Source organism: Triplophysa rosa, linkage group LG9 (assembly GCF_024868665.1).
Source record: "Triplophysa rosa linkage group LG9, Trosa_1v2, whole genome shotgun sequence".
Lineage (NCBI taxonomy): Eukaryota > Metazoa > Chordata > Actinopteri > Cypriniformes > Nemacheilidae > Triplophysa > Triplophysa rosa.
Window position 1 is genome coordinate 18,380,736 of NC_079898.1, and position 23,831 is coordinate 18,404,566.

Here is a 23,831-nt window from a genome sequence, read left to right on the forward strand (position 1 = left end):
CTGGATGATGTATCATTTAGTATCTCCACAGAGATCCTCAGAGAATCCACAGGTGAATTAATGATACAAAAAGACTATAATATGATTTCCTTCAGGCTGTTGATATATGGCACGAAAAACTCACATATATGGAGGGAGATATCTGGCAGCACACCAAATGTCTAAAATATCAGATTTCCCTGCCATATAATGAGAAGAAAATATGTGCAGGATATTATCTGGAATAATTTTCTTTGTCATTTAAAGTGTCATAAACACTGACTGTCATTGTTATGTTAATTGGACAACAATTGGACAACAAAATACAAATCCATGCATAAATGCAATGTATAACGGCTCCCAAACGTTTTCTTCCGATTATAAAACAAACACGCTTCAACTGATGTCTTAACGTTTTATATTTTCTTCCAAAGGGTCAGCATCATACACCATAAACAACGTGAAAAACCGAAAAATGAACAAAATTACATTTAAACACTTGTTATAACGATGTTTTGTCCATATCACAGCTTATGACAAATTGACAACTTATTAAACCAATATTTATACACAGACCATTACATATGAATTGACAACGAACAGCCAAAATAAACATACCCTGTGCATCATCCAATCAGAAATTCAGGAGACATTAGTGCTTATTTTAAATAAAAGTCACAAGGTCATAAAACAAGTGACATGCTCAAACTGACATTTACTTCGCTGCCCTGTAGGTGTCACTTTTACCAAAATTATTATGGCTTAACATTACATCACCAAACACATATTTCACAATATATTACAAAATACATTCACCACAAAATGCTTTCGTAAAGTAACTGAGATTTAAACACAAAAACTTTAATTCAGTGACAGCTACACAATGTCTAATTGTCCGCATACCAGCTTGTATTATTGGGTGGTTTCACACTTTCTCATCTGTCTCCTTATCTGTGCAGCCAGAGATCACTTGCAGTGATCTGGCACGTGCTGTTAACTCAGATTGCAAGTCCAAAAAACGTTATTGATTACACGTCAAGTAGTTGGCTCCTGCCACCTAGCGTTGATTAGGCAGTAATAACAGAGATACTCTTACAGGGAGATGGACGGCTAACAATGTATAACAATAAATAACAACATAGCATTCATTTTAAACAACGTTTAGATGTGATGAATCTATTTACAAAAATATACAAATATTTCGCTAATACGACGCTATAAAATCCTCTTACATAAGTAAATACGACCGTTGAAGATAATTCTTGAACGCAATTGTGCAATTTAGACACAAGGGGGCGCTAAAAGACCTTGTGAAAATGTGCCCTGCTCTACCATTTTAAACTCGCTTTCTGTTTTTTGCGCCGTACAACTGCTCGGACTTTTATTTTGACATGTATGCCGGTGACGTTTTAGTGCTTTAAAGTTTCTTCCTTCACATTGTATAATATGCAGTGATTCTGTAACAGTTTCACATGCCGTGTAGTAGTAAACAACAAAACGATTGAAACAGAGGCTTTAATGGATTCTACGTTAAACGAATAAATGATTTAAAAGACTCGAGTCCGTTTGAAGGTTTGTTCTTTGTTGTTGAGCTTTATCACACGCTCGGAGCAAACAATAATAATAAGCTAGCAAATAGCAGTTAGCAAAAGGCTTGTGATATGAATAACACACTTCATATTACACTATTGATTTACAAAATAACAGTCAAATATCTTAAAACATTACTTTTCCTTCGATGTGTATCAGTTCATCACGTTGTGCGGTTAGATCGAGTTAGTTGTGGTATTCGTTGTGTGTGTGTCCTCATTGTTATTGTCGAGTATACATCTCACCAGTTTATAAAGATATTATTAATATATTGATGCGTTTCGTCATACAAGCCGCTGAGATTTTATATGGAGTTTACCCGTTTCAAAAATAACGTTGACATACCAAAGGTTAAACTCTGAGGTCATCCTTATTGCAGTTGCTTGGCAATGCCAGCAGAAGGAAACACGGACCAGGCCCTTCCTCCCTTCTCCAGCCCTGTCAGTGTACAAGAAGACAATGGCTTTTCCATCCCAAGAAGCAGTAAGGAAGAGCCAGCGGCTACCTGTCCAGAAGGTGTTGGAGCACAAAACTCCAGAAAGTCACAGGCGCTGCTCCAGATCAACCGTCAGGAGATCCGCTCAGTGGACCAGAGCTCTCAAGCTGCTGAGCTTCAGGGTTTGGGAGTGGATGTGTATGACCAGGATGTTCTGGAGCAAGGTGTGTTGCAGCAGGTGGACAGAGCTATTCAGGAGGCCAACCAGGCAGCGGCCAAAGCAGAGGCTGAGAAAGAATATGAATCTGTGTTGGATGATGTCAGGTAAACATGAGCATTTACTGTCACATAGAGTCATAATGTTTTGATGCCTATGATTAAATGAGTAGTTCACCTGCAAAATGAAAATTCTGTCATCATTTACACGCCTCTTGTCATTTCAAACCTGTATGACTTTCTTCTGCAGAACTATTTTGAAAAATGCTGGTAACAGCACAGCCCCCCATTCACTTCTATTGTAACCAATGCAAGTGAATGGGGGGGGGGGGGAGATGGGCTGTTAAAGGAAGTCATACGGGTTTGAAATGACAAGAGGGTGAGTAAAAGATGACAGAATTTTCATTTTGAAGGTGAACTACTCCTTTAACTTTGGTTTGAAATGTATGTATGTATGTCTTCAGGTCATGTACAAGTGCTTTGAAACACATCAACAAAATCTTGGAGCAGTTATCTCCCCATGCTGCTTCGAGCAAGGACATAAGTCGGAAATTAGAGTCTGTTAAACGGCAAAAAGAAAACAAGGTCAGCAGATGCCCATTTTGATGATTTATAAAACTGTATAATTTATGTTGTTGAAATGGATCTGAGAAACGTTGCCTCCAAAATATTGTAGTCTGTTATTAAACTTTACTTTCTAAAGTAAGATAACGGCTTGCAATATGTACAAAAATGTGTTGCCCTTGTAGAAGGTTTTGCAATGACACAACGATTTTAGACGCCTATTATGTTTTACAGGAGAAGCAGTTAAAGAAGATCCGAGCCAAGCAGAAGAGACTGCAGGCCTTTCTTGATGGAGAGAATATCCAGAAGCTTGAGGCAGAATTATTGATTGAAGATGACGAAGGTAAGTTTGAAGCGCTGCCATGGATATAAACCTACAATGCACTGGAGTATTATATCCTCTTGTGCTTATGCTGACCAATCACTTTACATGTGGTATGGGCATTATTGTATAAAATGTGAGTTGCATACAAAATGTAATACAGTTACAGTAATGTGATGAAAAATACAATTATATTTTGTTTCTTTTAATGTCAGAGGTTTATTTGTCGAACCAGTACACTAGACTTGTACTTTATTTGTGTGTTTTAAGAACCAGGTCCTTCCACGCTGGGCAGCATGCTCATGCCCTCTCAGGAGTCTGAATGGGAAGAGCTCATCCGCACAGGTCACATGACCCCCTTCGGTTCACGGATCCCTCAGAAGCAAGAGAAAAAGGAACCTCGGAAGGTTATGCTCAGCGAGGACTCCAGCTTTGACAAGTACCTCACAGATCAGGCACTTTTAGCTGAGAGCAGGAAGAAACCCATCTTAAAGAAGCCCACCAAGAAGCTAACAACAAACCCCAAAGATGTCAAAGAGCAAAAGAACAGTATCTTATCCAGCAAAGATAAGAAACTCCAGAAGCGTATGCGTAAGCTTCAGAGGACCGCTCTGAGGGCTCACCCCAAAGCCAGGCCCAAGGTGGAGAAAGAGCCAACTCGTGGCAAGAGGAAAAGTCTCGGGGAACAGGCATCAGACAGTGAGGCCTCCGAGTATGTTCCTAGTGATGAACTGATGGATCCTGAGGAACCGGAGAGAGATGATGAGTTCAGGGTGGATGAAGATGAAGAATATGAGCTTAAACCTTACAAGAAGAAACACCAGGTGAAAACCAGGAAGGCCAAGGAGGAAGAGAGTGATGAGTATATTCCTAGCAGTTCAGAGGATGAGGACTCTCAGAGAGATGGAAAAGTGAAGAAATGTAAAGATGATGGAGATATCGAGTGTTACCGGCAAAGGATTAGGTAAGTTGAATCCGTCACTCAAGCGTTGAGAAATGCATTTCCTAAACTGTCAAAATTTGAGTCAAGACCATTCATAGATTGATGTGTTTAGTTGTTGTAATGACTCGAGCGGGCATACTTTGCCTAGCATGTATGCTGGAACAGATAGCCTAATCCACTGATGAGATTGGCAGCTGTCCCTTGACTAAGCAAATTCTATGCCTATTCATATTTTCTCATTATGCTATGCATTTATTTATTCCAGTGTTGACATGAAAATAGATGGATGCAAACCTAACAAGATTTATGCATTTGTATTTATAGTAAGCAAATTGAGTTGGCATGGCCTCTCTCCATAACCTAACCGCTGTGGTCGGTTTAAATTTTTCTGGATGTTACCGGTCGAGCGCAGCAATGCCGAGTGGTGGAGGAAAGGAAAAAACGTAATTAACTGAACCAATGCTTAGTCTTGACTTAATTACAAGTGCAGTCTCGCAAGCCCCAGATAAAGGGAACAGTTTCATTGCAGAGTGACAGGACCAGCCCCAAATGAAGATGGATTTTTTTCCCTACACTCTTCTCTCTGTACCTTTCTCGGGGAGCTCAAACTCCTAATTGTCTGTATCAATCTTAATTTGCTTTTCTGACGCCGCTGCCACTAAATGCTGTAGCTTCCCTGAAGCCAGAAGTGGGTCAATTAAATCTGCCCTGCAATAGCGAGGGCAGAGAAGTTAAGAAGGGAGAGGTCTCTCGCTCTCTCCCTTTTTTCTTCTCTTTTTGTCTGTCTGTATTTCTTTGGCTAGGAAATTAAAAACTGAGACTAGGGACTATCAGTACCTGTCTGTACCCCACGCTCGTACTGTAAACTTTCCCACAGGAGACATCTTTAACCGAATCAGATTTTTAATGGACTTTTTTTAGTTTCTGTAGACGTTGTTTGGTAATCAAATTGTAAAGACGTCACATGAAATCAGCAACGTGGGAAATGTTTCTTTGGTGGCTGCCTTTCTGTGTGACTCATGTCCACACTGAAGCTGAGTGGCGTGTCCCATTGTGCCTTCAGTTGCCCTTTTTCTATTTCTGATGTGCTGCACGGGTACTTCAGAAACTTTTTGTTCTCTTTTGTCTAAAATATATATATATATATTAAAAATTGAAATTAATTTGATTTATTTTGTATTGAAATACATGTAACAGTTACTTTTTTAAAATAAAAAAAGCCAAAAGATGTGTCACAACCATGAACAATGTGCTATTTGTTATTTTTGCAGTTTTAGGACAATGGCCATTCTAAATATAATTTAGTTGGACAAAAATTGGATTAACATGTACTGGATTACATATTAATAATAAATGAAGAGTTCGGTTCCAAAATGAGAACTGTTTAAATTTTTTTTCAAAAATCATGTTTTTTTATTGTGCATTCGAATGCACAATAAAAAAACATGATTTTTGAAAAACATTTAAACTGAGTTCTCATTTTGGAACCGAACTCTTCATTTATATGTGTATATACATTTTTATATGTGTATATAATTTATATTATAATTGAATGTAAATATTTAATTTCTCTTAAAATTATACATGCACGCGTGTATTTATATATACATAATTATTATATACAGTACATCCATATTATGTCAACAAAAACTTTTATTTTGCATACGATTATTCACAAGTCACGACTAATCGTTTGACAGCCCTGAGATGCACAATGTGGACAAAAGTATTGGAACACCCCCTTCTAATAAATTGTTCTAATAAACATGTTAATCTAATAAACATGTTAATCTATTTGTTTTATCAAAACAAACTATTATGCTAGACCATACAATAGGTCTGTGCAATTAATCTAAATTTAATCCAATTTGGCCTTCAACAATTACAAAAACAAAATAATCGAGGTAAAACAATTATTGTGCCACATTCCATTTTGCATGGAACCTCTCTTTTCTTGTGGTATAAATCCACCGTATGTATATATATTTATATAACCATATATAAAGCGCACCCCTTTCCTTTACAGTAGTTCAACTGTGCTACTTCTTTACATTTATTTTTCAGTTGAATTTACAGTTTAAAAGGCAAGTTTTTTTCTATGTTGCTTTAAAAGGTAATGAGTAATCTTGTTAAATAATCGGGATCTCAATATTGGCCAAAATAATCGTGATCATGATTTTTGTCATAATCGAGCAGCCCTACCATACAATGCCATAATAAAATAGTTTCCATCTTTGTTGCAACAGTTTCGGAAAGGCCTTTTCATGTTGGAATACAAAAGAGCCCTGCCCAAACTGATGCTATAAAATTAGAAGCACACAATTCTCTAGAATATCACTATATGCTGTAGCATATACAAGATTTGTGCTCACGGACATGACTAAAGTAGTCAAACCTGTTCATTAGAAGGGTGCGTCTTGATACTTGTGTCCATATAGTGTATGATGTTGGACTATGTAGAGAAATCATTTAAAAGCTATTCGGTGGATGTGAAACAGTAACGCTGTGATTCTGTCTTCCTGCAGGAAGTGGAAAAGGCAAAGACTTCGGGAAAAAGAGGCAAAAAGAGAAGCTGGCAAGGAGGAGTCGGAGGAGAGTGACGCAGAGTTTGATGAAGGATTTAAAGTGCCTGGGTTCCTCTGGAAAAAACTCTTCAAGTATGACCCACACTTTATATACTCCTAAAATCGCAGCATACGAAAAATAAACCGTTACTTTAAACAGTTACAGTGTAAAATCTGAAATCCTTACTCTAATAGACACCTCACACTACAAGTTTACGAGTGTTGAACGCCAAACTGTCCTGTTGATGAGGGGTGAAGTGCTTTAGGCTCAGAAAGAAAGGAGTCTGCTATTGTTTTGTAGATGTTTTACAGCACATCAATTGGGCAACACTTACGGCCCATTTATCCAGAATCAATAGCGATAATGGCCCTATGATTAATTCATCAGCCACAGTGTTTGTGTTTGTGCTGGGCCTGCGTTTTGTGCGACATGTTTGCTTTTGTTGTCCAGGTATCAGCAGACAGGTGTCAGGTGGATGTGGGAACTGCACTGCCAGCAGGCAGGAGGCATTCTGGGAGACGAGATGGGCCTGGGCAAGACCATCCAGATAATTGCCTTCCTGGCAGGCCTCAGCTATAGCAAACTAAAAACACGTGGATCCAATTACAGGCAAGGGAAAAACACTTTCACTGTTGTAGTTTTATTGTACATGTTTACTGTAATTATTTTTCTTTCTCCTTTCTTGCGTTATATCCTTTAGATTTTGTGCTTTTGTAAAGTCACAATCTTAATAAACACGCCCATGCATCATCATCCACCAAGTCGCATAAATACACGTGTACAAACGCTCAAAAACACACACACATGCATGCTCCCCCAAACATCGGCCGCCTCCCCCACCCCTCGCAGACTCCCAGTCTCGATTGCGATGAATATTTTAGCAGCTGGATTGCTGGTGGAGAGAGGTTCGGTGTGAATTATTAAAGACGTTTCAATTATGATATTCCTCTAATTCTCTTAGTGGCGACATCAAAGGAGAAACAAGGACGTGACATGAAAGAGAGACTGTTTGTTGGCAGGGGGGCGGGAAATTAAACATGGAACATGTAATTAAACACATTTAAGGTAGTTCCTTTTTGCTTTTTCGGAGGGGCGGGGGCCTCTTCGCTGGTCAATAAGCTGTCTGGCGTCGTCCATCCGCAAATTGATTGTTTGCAAACTCAATTATGGCTCGCTATCAATGGCTTTCACAATCCGGAATATCATATCAAGCCGTAATGCTCCCAAAGCCATTTAGTGCATTTCGGCAGTTCATCTCCTTTATTGAACACTCGCGCAGGGAGGAAAAGCAGAACTGCCCCATCAGCTCATGGGGTTCATCAATTAAAATGTGATGCTTGTAATTTTTTTCCAATGTTGAAATATTGGACGACCTGTTCATTCCAACAATGGAGGACAGTTGCCTATTTGTTGTGTATAGACCATTTTGAAAGATGTAAACAACACCGGTCTAGAAGCCCTTCCTGTTTCTTTTTTTCTTTTTTATTTCACACTTATGAAGTGTTCTGTTTGTTGTATTTTGTGTAGTGTTAAAAACTGAAACAGGAAGTGCTTCCAGACCAGTGATGTTTACATATTACAAAGTGGTCTATACAGTTGCGGTTGTGCGGAATCAGCAAAGTTTGTTAAAAAAAGCATAAAATGTGTTTGTGACTGTTCTGTTTGTTTTTAGGTATGCCGGCCTCGGCCCAACAGTAATTGTGTGTCCAGCCACAGTCATGCATCAGTGGGTGAAAGAGTTTCACACATGGTGGCCTCCATTCCGTGTGGCTGTTCTCCACGACACGGGCTCCTTCACCAGCAAAAAGGTGAGTCCAGTCGCCATGGACGCGATCTGCTGCCGCCGAGGTCATCCGTTCTTGAGACCCGTGCGATCGAAACAGTCTCGTTCATTTAATCTCACTGAAACGATGGTCATTTTGGCCTTAAACTTTTCCATACAAAGAAGCAACAAGATTAAGATGAACTGTGTCGCTTCGGCCGTTAACGTTTACACCAGAGCAAGATTTTCCCATGTCAGCAGATATCCTGCCGTGGAGTCGAACTGGCTCCAAGGAAATGTTAAATTAATTAAAGCTAAGGTAGCAGGAGCGGCTGTGAAGTATTTACTGTGAGTGGTCTTCACTGCCCCCCCAATCCAGCCTGACACAGTGATTAATGGGGCCTGTTGTCTGGCAGTCCGTGCTTTGCCCTCTAGGTGGAGAGTTGGTCTCAAGAGCTTGTAGAGAGACAGAGGAACATTTATGCAGCGTTGGCACCTAATGATACCTCCACGCTAACACTAACATTCTTGTAGAGCAGATGTACCTGATTAATTGGCTACAAAGATAAAAGTGGGGGTGTGCGGGGGGTGGCGGCGGGGGGCTGGGAACAGAGGTTAGTCGCTTTGCACGTCTATAATTGGAACACACTTGAGACCGTTCATGTGAAACGTCAAAGCGGACGTATAGACTAGTCGTTCTGATGAAGACACTATCGCCAGGGGCCTGATACCGGCAACCTATCACAATTTCCTCAATTTAATTAACAGCCAAAAAAGACGTTGTGCGAGTGTGATGCATTGGGTTTAACCGTTGCAGCTGAGGCTCATGTTTGTTGACTTACAGGAGAAGCTCATCCCGGAGATAGTGGCCAGTCACGGCATCCTCATCACTTCCTACTCGTACATACGCATTATGCAGGACTACATCCAGAAGTACGACTGGCATTTCGTCATCCTGGACGAGGGCCACAAAATTAGGAACCCTAATGCTGGGGTTACTATGGCGTGCAAGCAGGTGACTCCTAGTTTTTATTTTCAAATCAATCTGTATTGTGTAGTTACTTTAGCTCAACTGACAAAACATGTTTGCCATGCCAATGTCATGGGCTCGATTCCCAGGGAACACACTGATTAAATGGAAAGTGCTTTTCTTAAAGCGTCTGTTAAATGTAACCTAAATGTAGACTTACAAGTCGCACGAAGCGTACAAATGCAGTCTGGTGTCTTGGCTAGTAAATCTGAGACCTTTCAGAATTTATCTGTTCAGTCTGCATCAATTTATATGAGCTCCAGTGCTATCGATCACTGTATGAAAAAATCCATCGGAAATTCCACAACACTTTGATTTGGTATCGAATAATCCCAAACTAATGGAGCTTTTAATCCAAATCCATCATAAAGGGGGCTTTATTGTCAAATCAAATCTAAGTATTGATACACACATACTTGTATGCATATGATGACTCTTTCAAAATATTTCACTTTGGACTTTTCTTTACGCCACAGTTTCGGACACCACACAGATTCATCCTCTCTGGCTCACCTATGCAGAACAACCTGAAAGAACTGTGGTCGCTCTTTGACTTTGTGTTCCCAGGGAAGCTGGGGACTCTGCCTGTCTTCATGGAGCAGTTCTCTGTGCCCATTACTATGGGCGGATACTCGAACGCATCTCCAGTGCAGGTGAACCGCACATCACCTTGTGTTTCTTGCATAGAGCTTATTGATCCATGCATCTGATCAATAATGGTGTTTAATGATCTTTCGCAAACCGGTAATTTTGATCAAATATAACAGCGAAATGAAGAATTAAGAAGTGTAATACTGTACGTAGACATGGAAAATCAGTATTAATTTACAATGATATTAAAACCTTTAAACAGTGCAGTGAGAACGGCATGGTAAATGGAATGTAGATGTGCCATTATTAGGAAACCTTTTTAGTAGCACACTTACTTTATGGATTTCATTTCCGAACTGCTTTAAAAGGCTATTGATGTTTCCTCTGCCAATAATAAAAACCTTTACTAATTATTAATGTTATTAAAAGGTTGTAGATAGCTAACCCCATGACTCTCTCAGTGAAAGTCTTTCTCAACCGCCTGCAGGGTCCTACAGATTCATACATTCATAAATTTTGTTTTAGTGGATATCCAATTGAGTATGAAGAAATTTTTTAATCTTGAATTTATATTTGTACAAAAAAATAAAATGACTAATAAAAACATATCGTTGCTGTCCTTCTGAAACCTTGTATGTCCAAATTCGCTGTTTTAGAAAATGGAAACACTGAACTTTTTAAATGATTATATACTGCCCTGCCAAAGTTGACGAACACTTTTTATTGGTTAGATATTTGCACAGTGACAAAAATAAAGAATGACTAATAATAATGATCTATGTCAAAAAGATGTAATCACAAAATATGGAGATACAAGGTTTCAGAGGGACAGCAGCGATATGTGTCGTTAGCCTCTAAATTACATTAAAGGCGGGGTGTCCGATTTCTCTTAGCCGTTGTTGATGTTCAAATCACCAAAACAAACACACCCCTACCCCCATCTTTCGGTTTCGTCAGCGCTCGGCTAATGTCTGTCCTGTGCACTGTACTACTGCTGATTGGCTACAAGGTTGTTTTGGTACTCGGTAAGACTCGGTTGACTAAAGCGTAATTCGGAAATCGGTTACCCCGCCTTTAAGTTTCTTTAATATAAATAACTCACATTGTATAAAAATGTTGGTACATTCAAGATTCATTTGTCATAAAAAGGTGTTTAAAAAGATAAAGTAATGGGTGACTAAATACAGAACACACAGTTTTCTTTGTACAAATGAATTTGAATTTAGTCTGATCTTGATTTAGAAAAAGTTTATGTTGGTCGATAACTAAGTTTTAGCATAAACTGTTTTAGTGTTCTAGCTGTTTTGGTCATTTCCTATGTTCCTGTGCAGATTTATGTAAAACCAGTGTGAAACATAAAGTCTTCGTTGTTTAGTATTTGCTCTCTCTCAACCTATTTACAACCTCTGCTTATCTTCCCCTGTCTCTGTCTTTGTCTTCTCATACGGGCGCTAATCGGGGCTCATTGTCTGCCCTGCAGTGTTATGGTTCTACTGCAGGCTTTCTTTTGATCTGCAAACCCCTTTAAATTACAGCTAAATGGCATTTGGCCTAACGCAGGATCAGGAGAACATTATTGATAAAAGAGTGCAGGCCCCCTCTGGAGTCCAGCAGCACTCTTATGAATCTTTAATGTGTCAATCTGCTGATAGGAGGAGAGAGAGAGCAAACGACTGTTGACATGTCTCAGGACACACACATTTGTCTGGCTTTCACAACGGGTGTTGAAGTCGGAACTTGTTAATTAGCCAGTACTAAAACATAAATGAATTGACGCTAGTCTGATCGCTTACAAAGTCAAAATATGTGTGTTTTACGTATGTATTTACTTATTCAATTGAAAAATCTTCAGGTCCAGACAGCCTATAAATGCGCTTGTGTTCTTCGTGACACGATTAACCCCTACCTGCTGAGAAGAATGAAGGCTGATGTGAAAGCAAACCTCTGCTTACCTGACAAAAACGAACAGGTACACGTCTGATGCTGCACTTGTTCATTTCATTGATTTAAATAATGAACAGAATCGTATGTAATTGTTTTATAACGTCCGAACAGGTCCTGTTCTGCAGGTTGACAGAAGATCAGCGGCAGGTCTACCAGAACTTCTTGGACTCCAAAGAAGTTTATCAGATTCTGAATGGAGACATGCAGGTAAAGGATCCATGTGTGAACTGTTATAAACAGAGTTTATGTAAATGTGAATTGATGATTTTTGTTCTCCACGATGTGAAGAGCTTTATTCATTATTCAGTTTACCTGAGAGCGACGACATCCTCTCTGTATGTTTATATACACTTTCAAAAGCTGGGGGAGACAAACATCTTCTGTCATTGGTGCAGTGTGATTTTTTGAACACATCATTCCCGCTAGGCGAGTATTCAGGTTATGATCACTAATGAATTAAATTTACTCCTAAATCGCATTATGGCAAAGATGTGTTGTATAAATGAACACCGTGCGATCTATCGACTCCTCGTACGCGAGCGTCGTCACGCCGAGGAAAAGGCTCCTTGTGACTATTCATCATGATGCTCCAAATGTGTTTTGCGGAGGCAAAAGCTGTGGGTTGCAGAGCAGTTTACAAACCCCTCTTATGTGGTCACAAACTCCATTAAGCCACATATATAATGCAAAGACCGCTGCATTTACTTGAAGGAACAGACTTTACTCTGCTCTGGTCAATTACCATCATTAAATTAACTGAGTTTATTAATATTAAGATTTGTGTTGGCTGTATCTCTTACACAGGAAACTTTTTTTAACCCATCCACTAAATAAATCCGGTGTATTAATCTCAATTCCCCACCCTGTTGTTCTAGGTCTTCTCGGGCCTCATAGCTCTGAGGAAGATGTGCAACCACCCGGACCTGTTCACCGGCGGCCCACGCTTGCTCCGGGGCATCCCGGACGATCAGCTCACTGAGGAGGAGCACTTTGGTTACTGGAAGCGCTCGGGGAAGATGATCGTGGTGGAGTCTCTACTGCGCCTGTGGTTCAAACAGGGACACAGAGTTCTGCTTTTCACCCAATCCAGACAGGTCAGTGTGAAGAAAGACAAAAGGATCATAATATCCCCACAGCTCCTCTCCTCTCGTCATTTCGTCTTTATTGAATCACCTCCCTTACATCTAAAATTTAGTTAGACGCTGGATTAAAATGTTTGCACGTAGCGCCGAACTGATTTGTTGATTTTGGCCAAATTCATATAAGCAGATCCATCAAGCCGACATACCTTGAGAAGTGTGAACACAGCCCGAGTATTGATAGATAAGATGCAGTCTCACTATCTCCAGCAGCAGCCACTAAAGGACCAATAAAGTTATTATGTCATTTTGCCCTCTAATAGAATTCATTACGAGATCTTATTGCATTGTAGGGTGTCTGTCAGGACCCAGCTGTCTTTGTTCAATAGAAATGAGATTTGGCTTCAGAGAGAACCTAAAACCCACACAGTTGGTACTTCTGTACATGTAATATTAATCTCACCTAATCCTATTAGCACTAATCCTGTTCTCAATGCTCTGTCTCCAACCATTTCTCCCACATACACAGATGCTGGAGATCTTGGAGGTGTTTGTGAAAGACAACGGCTACTCCTATTTCAAAATGGACGGTACTACCACCATTGCATCCAGGCAGCCTCTCATCACTCAGTACAACCAGGTGAAGCAGGTTTTTGGGGCTTGTTTTACGTTCTCTTGACTTTTCCACACCAGTAAAGCGTCATGTGTTTTCTTCATCTAGAACAAGGACATTTTTGTCTTTCTCCTGACAACGAGAGTTGGAGGGCTAGGCGTCAACCTGACCGGGGCCAATAGGGTTGTAATCTACGACCCCGACTGGAACCCCAGCACAGACACTCAGGTTGGCCATAGACATTCACTCTCTGAAGTATGCAGTGTTGATCAGTATTGATCTGAACTGTTGACCTCTCGCTGTAGGCACGTGAGCGCGCCTGGAGGATTGGGCAGAAACAGCAGGTGACTGTTTACAGGCTGTTGACAGCTGGAACCATTGAAGAGAAGATTTACCACAGGTTTGTTTCTTGGGGTTGGCCGTTTAGATGGAGTTGGTAACGGTGAGGAGGACTATTACAATCCATAATGTCCTACTTCTGTCTGCAGGAGCTCAATAGACAGTAATTGAAATGCATTATTTTTTTAATTAGATATCAACACAAATTTGCTAATCGGTCACTAAAGGCTGTTCATGACTATGTGTTATTTGTAGGGAGGCAGTGGGAATTTCCAAACACTGCAAAGCACTGGATTGTTCACATATTAATTTTCATACTAACCCAAGACGCAGCATGCATTTGTTAAGTTGATAAACTGTCCAGCAGGGTGAGATTGTGGCTTGCCGGCATTGAGGCTATAAAGGAAATCATACTGGAAATGTGGGACTAGGGTGTATCGTAAAGGAGATGAGAAAGAAGCTAATACGGCATTTCTGGACGTTTCCACAGGCAAATCTTCAAACAGTTTCTTACCAATCGAGTGCTGAAAGATCCTAAACAGAGGCGCTTTTTCAAATCTAACGACGTTTATGAACTTTTCACACTGAGCACTCCTGACGGTTTGCAGGGAACAGAAACCAGTGCGATATTTGCAGGTAATGCTAAAAAACATTTGAATAGATCCACATAGATCCATTGTTTTTAATGTTGTTTTAGCAAAGGTGACCCTGCAAAGCACATCTTGAACATTTATGAATTGTGTTGTCATTTTCTTTGTATAGGCACAGGCTCAGACGTGCATATTCCAAAAAGACATAAGACCTCCCATCCGTCTCAGGAGACATCAGGACCATCACAGCCTCATTCCTCTAGCGTTGAAGAACAAAAGACCACATCTCTGTCGAACAACAGACATGCTGCTACCTCATTCAATGGTCACTCAAACAATATAGACAGATCTAGGTTACCAAACAATGCTGATCTTCCAACAAATGATGCCAGTTTGGCAAACAGCCCTCAGAAACACAGAGAAAAGAAAAAGCACCATGCAACGACAGAAAAGAATACAGATGAACACAAACGTAAGCATAAAAAACCCAAGCAGGACGCTAGATTTGAGGGCCACCGTATTTCTCATCTGGTAAAGAAAAGGGGGTACAAAAAAGAAGACAATGAAGAGAAAGAGGAGAATAAAGATGAGAGAAAGAGTGACGATTACGTCTTAGCCAAACTCTTTAAGAAATCGGGAATCCACAGTGTCATGAAGCACGACACTATCATGGAGGCGTCAAACCCGGACTATGTGCTTGTGGAAGCCGAAGCCAACAGGGTTGCCAAGGATGCGCTGAAAGCTCTAAAGATCTCGAGACAGCGTTGCAGAGTGCCTTTCTCAAGAGGGTCCACACCAGCAAGCCCAGCTCCAGTCAAGTACATCTGTTTTACACAATTGAGTAAAACAAAACAAAAAATATATATTTTTTTGCTTTGTAGCTATTTTAACATCTGATTTGTTCATAGGAAAAGGTTCGGGCAAAAGAAAAACACTCTACTTTCTCAGGCACCTGGGACAACGGCAAAAGCATCAGAGAAATGCAAGGTATATCTATACGCATGCAATATCCTGTCAACCCCCTGTAGAATAATAAACGCTCATGCACTCAAACATGGTTTCTTTATCTAGGATGCAAATATTATAAAGAAGTCGGGAATAAAGAAGCCAGGATCTGCTGCTCACTTCAGCGGCGAAGGAGCACAGGAGGAATCTGCTTCTCTCTCATCCTCCTCTCTCCTCGCTATGATGAGGGCCAGGAATCACATCAGTCAACCCCAGAGTCAAGACAATGAGGAAGAAGAGGAAAGCAATCCGGCTCCTGCCGTACCTCCCGCTCCTACTGAACAAGATGAGCTTCTGGTCGATCTGAGGAACTTTGTGGCCTTCCAGGCTCAGGTGGATGGCCAGGCAAGCACCAAGGAGATTCTGGAGTACTTCACCCCAAGACTCAACTCAACACAGACACCAGTGTTTAGAGAACTGCTAAGGAATATCTGCGAGTTCCACAGACTTCCTGGGCAGGAAGGGATGTGGAAGCTTAAAGCTGACTACAGGTAAACTGAGCAGAGCATATTAAAACCTATTAAGAGAGGTACAGACGCTTGAAATGGAACTGCAGGTGATATATTATTATTAGATTACGAAATATGTTGTCTGTAAACTTTCTTGAACTTTCATTACATTGAATTTGAATGGGCTCTTATTGTAAAACACTCCTAATGTATGTTTTTCAAAGCATTTCCTTTCTGTTTGTATTTTGTGTTTGTTCATTCCTGGAAATTACTTGAAATTGGATTTTCTGTTTCGGAACTGGATCATAATCTGTATCAATGGAACATTTTTATTGCTTAATTAAAAAATGTATTGGTGCTGGATGATACCAATAATTCAATGTCTGTATGATAAAAATGGAACAATTATTACTATTGGGGCGTCATCCTATGCTCAGTGCCAATTTATCCACTTGACCTTTTGGAAAGTCAATGTTTTTGGTGCTTTTGAAACGTGAGAATTATATTATGTTTTATGATTATCTACCTCCCACAAATTTTCTGTTAAAAAATAACACGTATGAATAAACCAGTGCATCTAAAATATAATGGCAGTGTTTACAATACAACTTCTAACGGTTAAATGGGTTCATTAAAAGTTACCAATAAATATATTTTGCATCAACTCTGTGTTCTGGATCTCCTTAGTACATTTTACTAATATGATCTAGGAAATTTAATGCATCATTATTTCGTGAGCCGGAAGACACAGCACCTCAGTGGGCCTTATTGAAGCTCATTTTCAAAGGAACCGTGATATTCTGTTGTTGCACATTAATCACAATGCCTGGCCTCTCGGGGACATGGCTGCTATTTCTTGTAAGTTGTTTTTTGTGTCAGAAATGCTGCTTCTTGTATACACTAATACACTAGCAATTAATTGTAAACAATTACAGTAAGTTTGAAGCCGCTTCACAATTACAAGTGATTCTAGCGATTTGTGTGTGTGTGTGTGACCGTATCGCTTTTTTGCTTCAAACTAGGCAAATAAATCCTCTAAGGATTAACTCACTGTAAGATCTTTATTTTTAACGACTGAACAAATAAGCCAAGTGTTTGTGTATTTACGGATTATTGAATGTTCGTGTTTTCGACCTCATTAAAACTGTTCTTTTCGACGAAAGCTTTCTGAATAGCATTTTATTCATCCAAATATTTTTAAATGTGGGACGGTCTGTCGCTGACCGTGGTCCTGAAAGTTTTCCAGCCGATTTCATGGTGCCAACGAACTTTCGTTTGAAAACCTTTTCTTTTTTACGAGGCCTCGCGCACGTTTAATTGTTCCGTTACTTAAAAATGATTCCCTCGCATTTCCTCTCCAAAAACGCGGCTTAAAAAGAGCGCTTTATGACACTCTTATAGACTGCTGTAGGCCATTACATTCTCTCCAATAGCCTACAACCTCACTGATCTATACGCTTGATCAATCTCAATAGATCTGCATTCGGTTTAATAATACAAATGTCAGGAAGTTACCCAGAGCTCGTCTCCCATTTCCGATGCATTTTGACGAGATCCATAACACCAACTTTATTTTCAGCGGTGCATAAATTAATTACACGCATTTAATAACTAAAATATCATTATATTCCCCTCTTAATATCATAAACGTTCTACGCCAGGGAAGCACTTAATAGTGCAGGGGGCCATAACAGGCTATTATCCTTGTGTAATGCTATTAGAGAACCAATTATGCACCATTACACTTGCTTTTTTGCAGTTTATGTGATTTCATCCAATACCGTCCTCCACTTCAAAATTTCAGCTGGTACTCGGAGCCTCATTTCCAACAGCAGAGGAGCGACGGTGTCTGCGCTAGGCGTCCCACATGCGTTTTAAAAGTAATTGAAAGGGTCCCGCTGCATATAATTTACGCGAGAGTGGGAAATAAATCCTCGGACCCCTTGCTGTGAACAAAATCAAAATTTGGACCTGCGAGCGCACAGCCAGTGGATTCTTGTATAAAGTGGACCCCTAACCCATATAATGAGCAATTACTGGTCTGACAGCCAATTTTAAATTCAAAAACAGTCATCTAGATTTTTAATATAAAAAGCAACTGTATAAAAAAGTGCATCATGCTTGTGCCCGTGTGTTTGTGATTTGGGAATATGCACGCATAAAGGTAAAGTTACACTTTTGGAGTAATTCGGAGATGCCTTGGAGGATTTTGACGTTTACCACCACGTGTGCAATCCGGTATGCCGCGGACAACCTATCCAAATGACTTGCAAAAGAGCACGGCAAGTGAGAGAAAAAATCAGATTAATTGCAATTACGTGGGAGATTATAAAGGCGAGCGTTGTCATGCTCTAAACAGTCACAAAGACATCTGGTCACTCCCTCCTCATGTGCAGAGCAGAGGATGAGTTGGAGCAGGGGAGGTGAAAGCGGAACACTTTGTGATTGACGTGATTGCTCAGCCGAGGTTGAGACACCGGGATCTCTCCAAAGCACTTCAACAGCGAGATTGCACAACGGATCATCTTTAGGTACAGATGCAGACGCATGTTATTTTTTCTTTTAAATGTTATTTTTTTGCGGAGACGAGCGGTGCGAGGATAGCTTGTATCAATTGTTGTTATTAAAAGTTTTAAAACGTGCATCGTTGAAGTAGTGGTTGGAGAACATTACTGTTGACGTTTGGGCATTTATTCTTTGCAGAGTGAAACATTCAATAATTGCTCCACTGGGTACGAGACGCAAAGCACCGGGAAACAGATATGTTTTACTTTCACTGTCCCCCACAGTTAGAGGGAGAATGCTGCAGGACCAACACACGTAAGTCTTCAACATTTCTTCTGTAAGACTGAAGTTTTATTAAAAAAAACATGCTGCGTAATTTTGTATACATTTTAAAAGAAAACAAATGACAGATTTCTTTAGACTATTATTTATCTAATCTTCTTATCATGCGTATACGCCTTTATTTTATACATGTCATCTCGCAGTCTCAGTTTATTTTTATTAAGATGCCGTTATAATTATTTCTTTATGTTTCGTTTTGGGGTGTTTTATCTTTTGTCACATGGTAACTTAATCGAAATCCATGAAAGCCTTCCAGCTGAGACTTTTTGTTGCGGTCTGTCTGAGAACAGATGTTAGATGTCATGCCTTTCAGCCGGCGTTTTAGTGGTCACGGTTTCTCATTGTGTAAAAGGCTAATTCGGGTCTTTGCCAGATTACAAACAACTGTTCTCTGTGAATTAGTCCAGGACAATAAACGGTGAGAAAACTAAGGGAATAGGCTAATGTTTTCTCCATCTCTATATGAGAAGATAATAAGAAAAATATATAAAAGCAAACGATCACGTTTTTATTTTAAACAGTAAACACAAATGGATTTGGGAATCACGCCTCTGGAGACTTCGATGACGGTTTCCTGCGCAGAAAACAACGCAGAAACAGGACAACCTTCACCTTACAACAGGTAGGCTATATGCTTTCATTGAAGAGCCAAATTTCCCACAACTCAGACATGTATTTGCATTATGATGTGGACTATGTAGATGCCTAAATAGAGATGCAAAGAATTGTTCGTATTTTTGCTCTTTTAATTATAAAGCAAAAATAAAAATATATATAATTATTTAGGATAACGGTTCATATACAATACTGGATATATACGCAATAATGTTGAGGAAAATGTATGTAGGCTTTAAGCATGAATACAAAAAATATTATTTTATAATGTATTGTAAAGAATACACGAAAACAATGTGCTTTCAGCTGGAAGCCTTGGAGGCCGTTTTCGCACAGACCCACTATCCAGACGTGTTTACAAGAGAAGAGCTGGCTATGAAAATAAACCTAACCGAGGCCCGTGTCCAGGTGAGACACTTTCCACAACTGTCCCGTTGCAAACATACAATTTAATGGCGAGCATCACATGAAGCGGTCAGAGCGCGTTTTGCCAAAGAAAGCAAATGAAGCCACTCTGTCATTTCCGTGATGCGCTTTAATAACGTCAACATAATGTGGAATATTAGATTAGGTTGATTAATCGGTCATTCATAATTAACCAGTGGTAATGTTCTACACTAATTTGTCCTCGTCTCTAAGGTATAAAAATTGCTTAGACGCACTCTCGTTTCCGCGCTTTAGCAAATGGTGGAGCAGATGCAGTGCTTTTTGGAAAAGAAATACAAACATCCTTAACTGTGCACGATTTTCTCGTTAAAGCGCTCGTGCACCTGAAACCTCCAATTTCATATTCCTTGGCCTTGCAAAACATCCGCGGTAATATCAACTTGGCCACGCGTAATTGCATTCAATGTGTCTGTATATGTAATTTCCTGCATTCCAGATTTGCTTTTGGGTTTTCTTCGGAGCTCAGATCTAATTGTAAGAAATATAATAGTTTCCACTGTGTTCCCTAGGGTCATCTTACTATCGCTTAAAACCAATGACTGCAACGCGATAATGGAATTCGCTGCTGTAAATTAGGGATTGTAAACAAATTATTTCTCTCTAATCGGATTACCAGATTCCTATTATTAAATCTGAACATGAATCGGTGGCAGCAGGCAGGGATATTAAACTTACATTATTATTAGGAAATACGTTTTCTTTTTGTTGTACAATAGGCGCCCCCGTTTTTAAAGTGTCAATTGGCTTGCGCTGCATTAAGAACAAACTGCAAATTGAGATTAATGGTGCAATTATAGACCATTCAGTGCTGGGGGATCATGACTTCTAGCTGGAAGGTGCAAGGGTGAGATAATGTTGCCACAATTACATTGTGAATATTGTTGTCCTGCCAGTAAACTGTTGTCTCATATTATGTCGACGGAGCAGCTATATGTGTGTGGCGTTTTGTTCGTTCGCATGCATCATTGTACCTTTGCACAATGCTGCCTGGCCAGGCGGTGGAGATATGGCCGCATTATGCAACCTTTCCCATTCAAATATGATTAATGCGTTCGAGAGCGCAGACTTAATCGAATCTGATGTTGTCAAACAATCACTAAATAGAGAAATAAACGACTTCATCACGGTTCTCTCTCAGAAGCACGGACACTGTCAGTAGGAAGTCATTAAAAAATGATAATGAAAAATTGCTCAATTAAATGTTGTTATAGGCAATGACCTTCATTCAATTAAGATACAAGAACTTCCCTGCATATGCTGTTCACCAAGTTTGAGTCCCCCAGATTGTTTCAAAAATGTCATTTTTTAAAATGTAAATAACAATATTTATGCAACTTATTATAAGCATCTCTGTATGTACCACAAAAAAACTCATCCATATTTGGTCTTCAGCACACATTGTTTTCTTCATTTTCTGTTCAGGTGTGGTTTCAAAATCGAAGGGCAAAGTGGAGAAAGACAGAAAGAGGAACTTCAGACCAGGAGGGGAGCAAAGAACAAATCAATGAAGGCAACCCTTCTTCACGAAACCTCAGCCAGTCTCCTGTTGACCACATCAGAAATAAGAAAGAACCAATGGACATACAGCAAAAGTATGTAGGCTGTCTGTTACCTGTAAATCATCTATTTAAATGTGATTTTTACATTGTTTTTATCACACCCAGTATAAACAGAGTGGTCGGTTCAGGTGGACCTTTTTTCCCATCTTGTTTGCCGGGGACTCTGTTGAACACAGCTACTTATGCACAAGCCTTGTCGCAGGTTGCGACTTTAAAAGGTAAGATCCAGTGAGATTCCTCATGCAAAACGTGTCATGTCAGATGTCTGATATATTTCTTGCTATTAATATTTGTATTGCTTTTTTGTTAGTGCACACCTTATCAGAATTGTGTGCAGTCGTCTCTAAACATAAAATTGATATTTACTATTTTGGGATTGTTAACATTTACATAAACAGCATTCTTTAGCAACATTTATTCTTTTTTATATTATGTTTGAGCTCACTAAATTCATCTCTACAATTAAAGATGACAAACCTTTCCCACAATAACAAAATTGCTTGGTAAAGTCTGAATGGCAGCTTTAAGTTTACATACTGAACAAAAGAACTGTGTCAAATTAAATTTACATAAAATAAAACATTCTGACATAAAAAAGCCATGTAAGATCTTGTGAAGGACATGACTCACCCCACTCTTGCACGCTGTTCCTGTGTACCTCATTAGGAAGCCCCTTGTGCTCCTGCTGTGTGCCTGACCCAATGAGCCTCTCCTTCCTGCCACCATATGGATGCCAGAGTAACCGGACAGCCAGTGTCGCAGCCCTGCGGATGAAGGCCAGGGAACACTCCGAGGCAGTGCTGCAGTCGGCCAACCTGCTGGGGATCGGGTCTACAACTGGGCCCGGGGTCGGGCTGGGCCAAAGCACTGTCGCTGCTGGAGGAAGTGATCCCAGTCCAAACTCTGGTACCTCTAAGATTACATCACAGAGAAGAACTCCTGACAAGCACCTGCACTGCCAAAAGGAGGGCCTGGAAAAGAAATAAAGGAGTTTGGGGTTTTTTTCCACCTGGAGGACACTCTGTGGATAAAGGATTTATCATTGAATGCCTGCTGCCTATTTTTTGAGCGCACTGATATACCGCGGACATGACGGTGTTAGGTGCAATCCATTTTTGTGTATTTGCGTGTATGTGTTTTAAATTATTCATGGTAATTTATCTTTCATCCTGAACTTTTGTTTATAATTCTTGGCGACGGGTTAACTGACTATATGTGTGCAGGTGGAACTGTAAAGGTGCTCTAAACGTACCTGTGTGAAAAGTAAATCTCCCTGGTTGCCAATGTGAATTGATTTTATTTTTCACAATCCACTTTGATGTTATACTGACTTATACTTTGACTTATACTGCCTTGTGTACTGTGAAGTCAGGTGATGGTAGACATTGCATTGTGTCAAGATATATGCCATGCTGAAATATAAATGTACTAATGTGAAATAATATATGTAAGATAATACCGAAGACAGAAACGTGGTTTGTCATGTTTTATGATATGATCTGGGTAATTCTCATTCATGCTGATGAGATGACAACTGACACATTTCTTGTCATCCATCTGCACGGCAATGATAGACTGCAAGAGTCCACACACTGGTCCTGTTTTGACATGTTCTATAAAACAATTAAACATGTAGGCAATCATGTACATCTCCTGTTGCCTATTGCTCACACCATCTGGCTGTGATCAATTATTAATTGGTTCACAAGTGGTAGGGCTGCAAAAATGGAAGCAATGGTTGGCCTTATTATTTATTTACTTTAAAGTACATCACGACTTTGTCGTCTCACTTAGCTATGTTACACAGATCCCAGGATGAGACTGATGTGACAGGTGCTAATAATGACATTATGCACTTGGCTAACAAAGCACATCCGTCATTAGGATTTTAAGCACCTTCTAAAGCAAAGCTGCTTATAGGAATTCTTTTAATTTCATAGCAAAACAAAAATAAAAATAAAGGTGTGCTAGAATATCAATGCTATACTATGATTTGTATGAATTATGTAGAAGCAGATATGCCATCAAATAGTTTAGAAAACACAAACATGTTCTAGTCTTTCAAAGAAACTCATATCAGAAAAGCAATTTAGATTAAAAACGCTTAACAGTGCTACCTTTTAAAAGGAACTGGACTGATTAAATTCATGTCCTTGAGGATTTTCAGGAAATTACTTTTGATAGTCAATAACACAATTGAGTAAACTGCACACACATTAGCATTAATAATTGATGTGGAATTATGTATTATCACAAAGTAGTGATTTAATAATTCATGATGCGACACCCCGGTGACAAAGCAGAGCCAGATAATGTCAAAGTCTTGCTTGATGAAACACTGCAGCT

General features: G+C 39.7%; 2 protein-coding genes across 3 annotated transcripts; both read left to right on the forward strand.

Moving 5' to 3' along the window:
• Window positions 1-1,401: 1,401 nt before the first annotated feature.
• On the forward strand, window positions 1,402-17,018 carry ercc6 (excision repair cross-complementation group 6). 2 transcript variants are annotated; one of them, XM_057342714.1, is made up of 20 exons: window positions 1,402-1,551; window positions 1,949-2,329; window positions 2,686-2,806; window positions 3,020-3,128; window positions 3,378-4,071; window positions 6,576-6,707; window positions 7,066-7,224; window positions 8,288-8,423; window positions 9,222-9,392; window positions 9,884-10,060; window positions 11,851-11,967; window positions 12,054-12,149; window positions 12,818-13,036; window positions 13,551-13,661; window positions 13,743-13,862; window positions 13,940-14,034; window positions 14,464-14,609; window positions 14,736-15,381; window positions 15,472-15,550; window positions 15,635-17,018. In XM_057342714.1, the coding sequence occupies exons 2-20, from the start codon at window positions 1,959-1,961 to the stop codon at window positions 16,061-16,063; spliced, it is 4,128 nt and encodes a 1,375-aa protein (XP_057198697.1). In that variant the 5' UTR covers window positions 1,402-1,551; window positions 1,949-1,958; the 3' UTR covers window positions 16,064-17,018. The 2 variants fall into 2 exon arrangements, with proteins under 2 accessions (XP_057198697.1, XP_057198698.1); XM_057342715.1 differs by having other exon boundaries at window positions 14,736-15,376; window positions 15,635-15,909.
• Window positions 17,019-18,213: 1,195 nt separating this feature from the next.
• Window positions 18,214-23,012, forward strand: drgx (dorsal root ganglia homeobox). The gene is made up of 7 exons (XM_057342624.1): window positions 18,214-18,548; window positions 18,721-18,837; window positions 19,386-19,486; window positions 19,786-19,887; window positions 21,349-21,518; window positions 21,591-21,703; window positions 22,152-23,012. Exons 2-7 carry the CDS (start codon window positions 18,780-18,782, stop codon window positions 22,469-22,471), a joined length of 864 nt encoding a protein of 287 aa, XP_057198607.1. The 5' UTR covers window positions 18,214-18,548; window positions 18,721-18,779; the 3' UTR covers window positions 22,472-23,012.
• Window positions 23,013-23,831: the final 819 nt, after the last annotated feature.

Bases quoted from the DNA above. Each gene is read 5' to 3' on its own strand.
- ercc6 (XM_057342714.1), top strand. From the start codon at position 1,959: ATGCCAGCAGAAGGAAACACGGACCAGGCCCTTCCTCCCTTCTCCAGC. The intron at 9,393-9,883 runs GTGACTCCTAGT...TTTACGCCACAG, and splicing joins TTACTATGGCGTGCAAGCAG to TTTCGGACACCACACAGATT. The intron at 12,150-12,817 runs GTAAAGGATCCA...CTGTTGTTCTAG, and splicing joins TTCTGAATGGAGACATGCAG to GTCTTCTCGGGCCTCATAGC.
- drgx (XM_057342624.1), top strand. From the start codon at position 18,780: ATGTTTTACTTTCACTGTCCCCCACAGTTAGAGGGAGAATGCTGCAGG. The intron at 21,519-21,590 runs GTATGTAGGCTG...TATCACACCCAG, and splicing joins CCAATGGACATACAGCAAAA to TATAAACAGAGTGGTCGGTT. The intron at 21,704-22,151 runs GTAAGATCCAGT...GTACCTCATTAG, and splicing joins GCAGGTTGCGACTTTAAAAG to GAAGCCCCTTGTGCTCCTGC.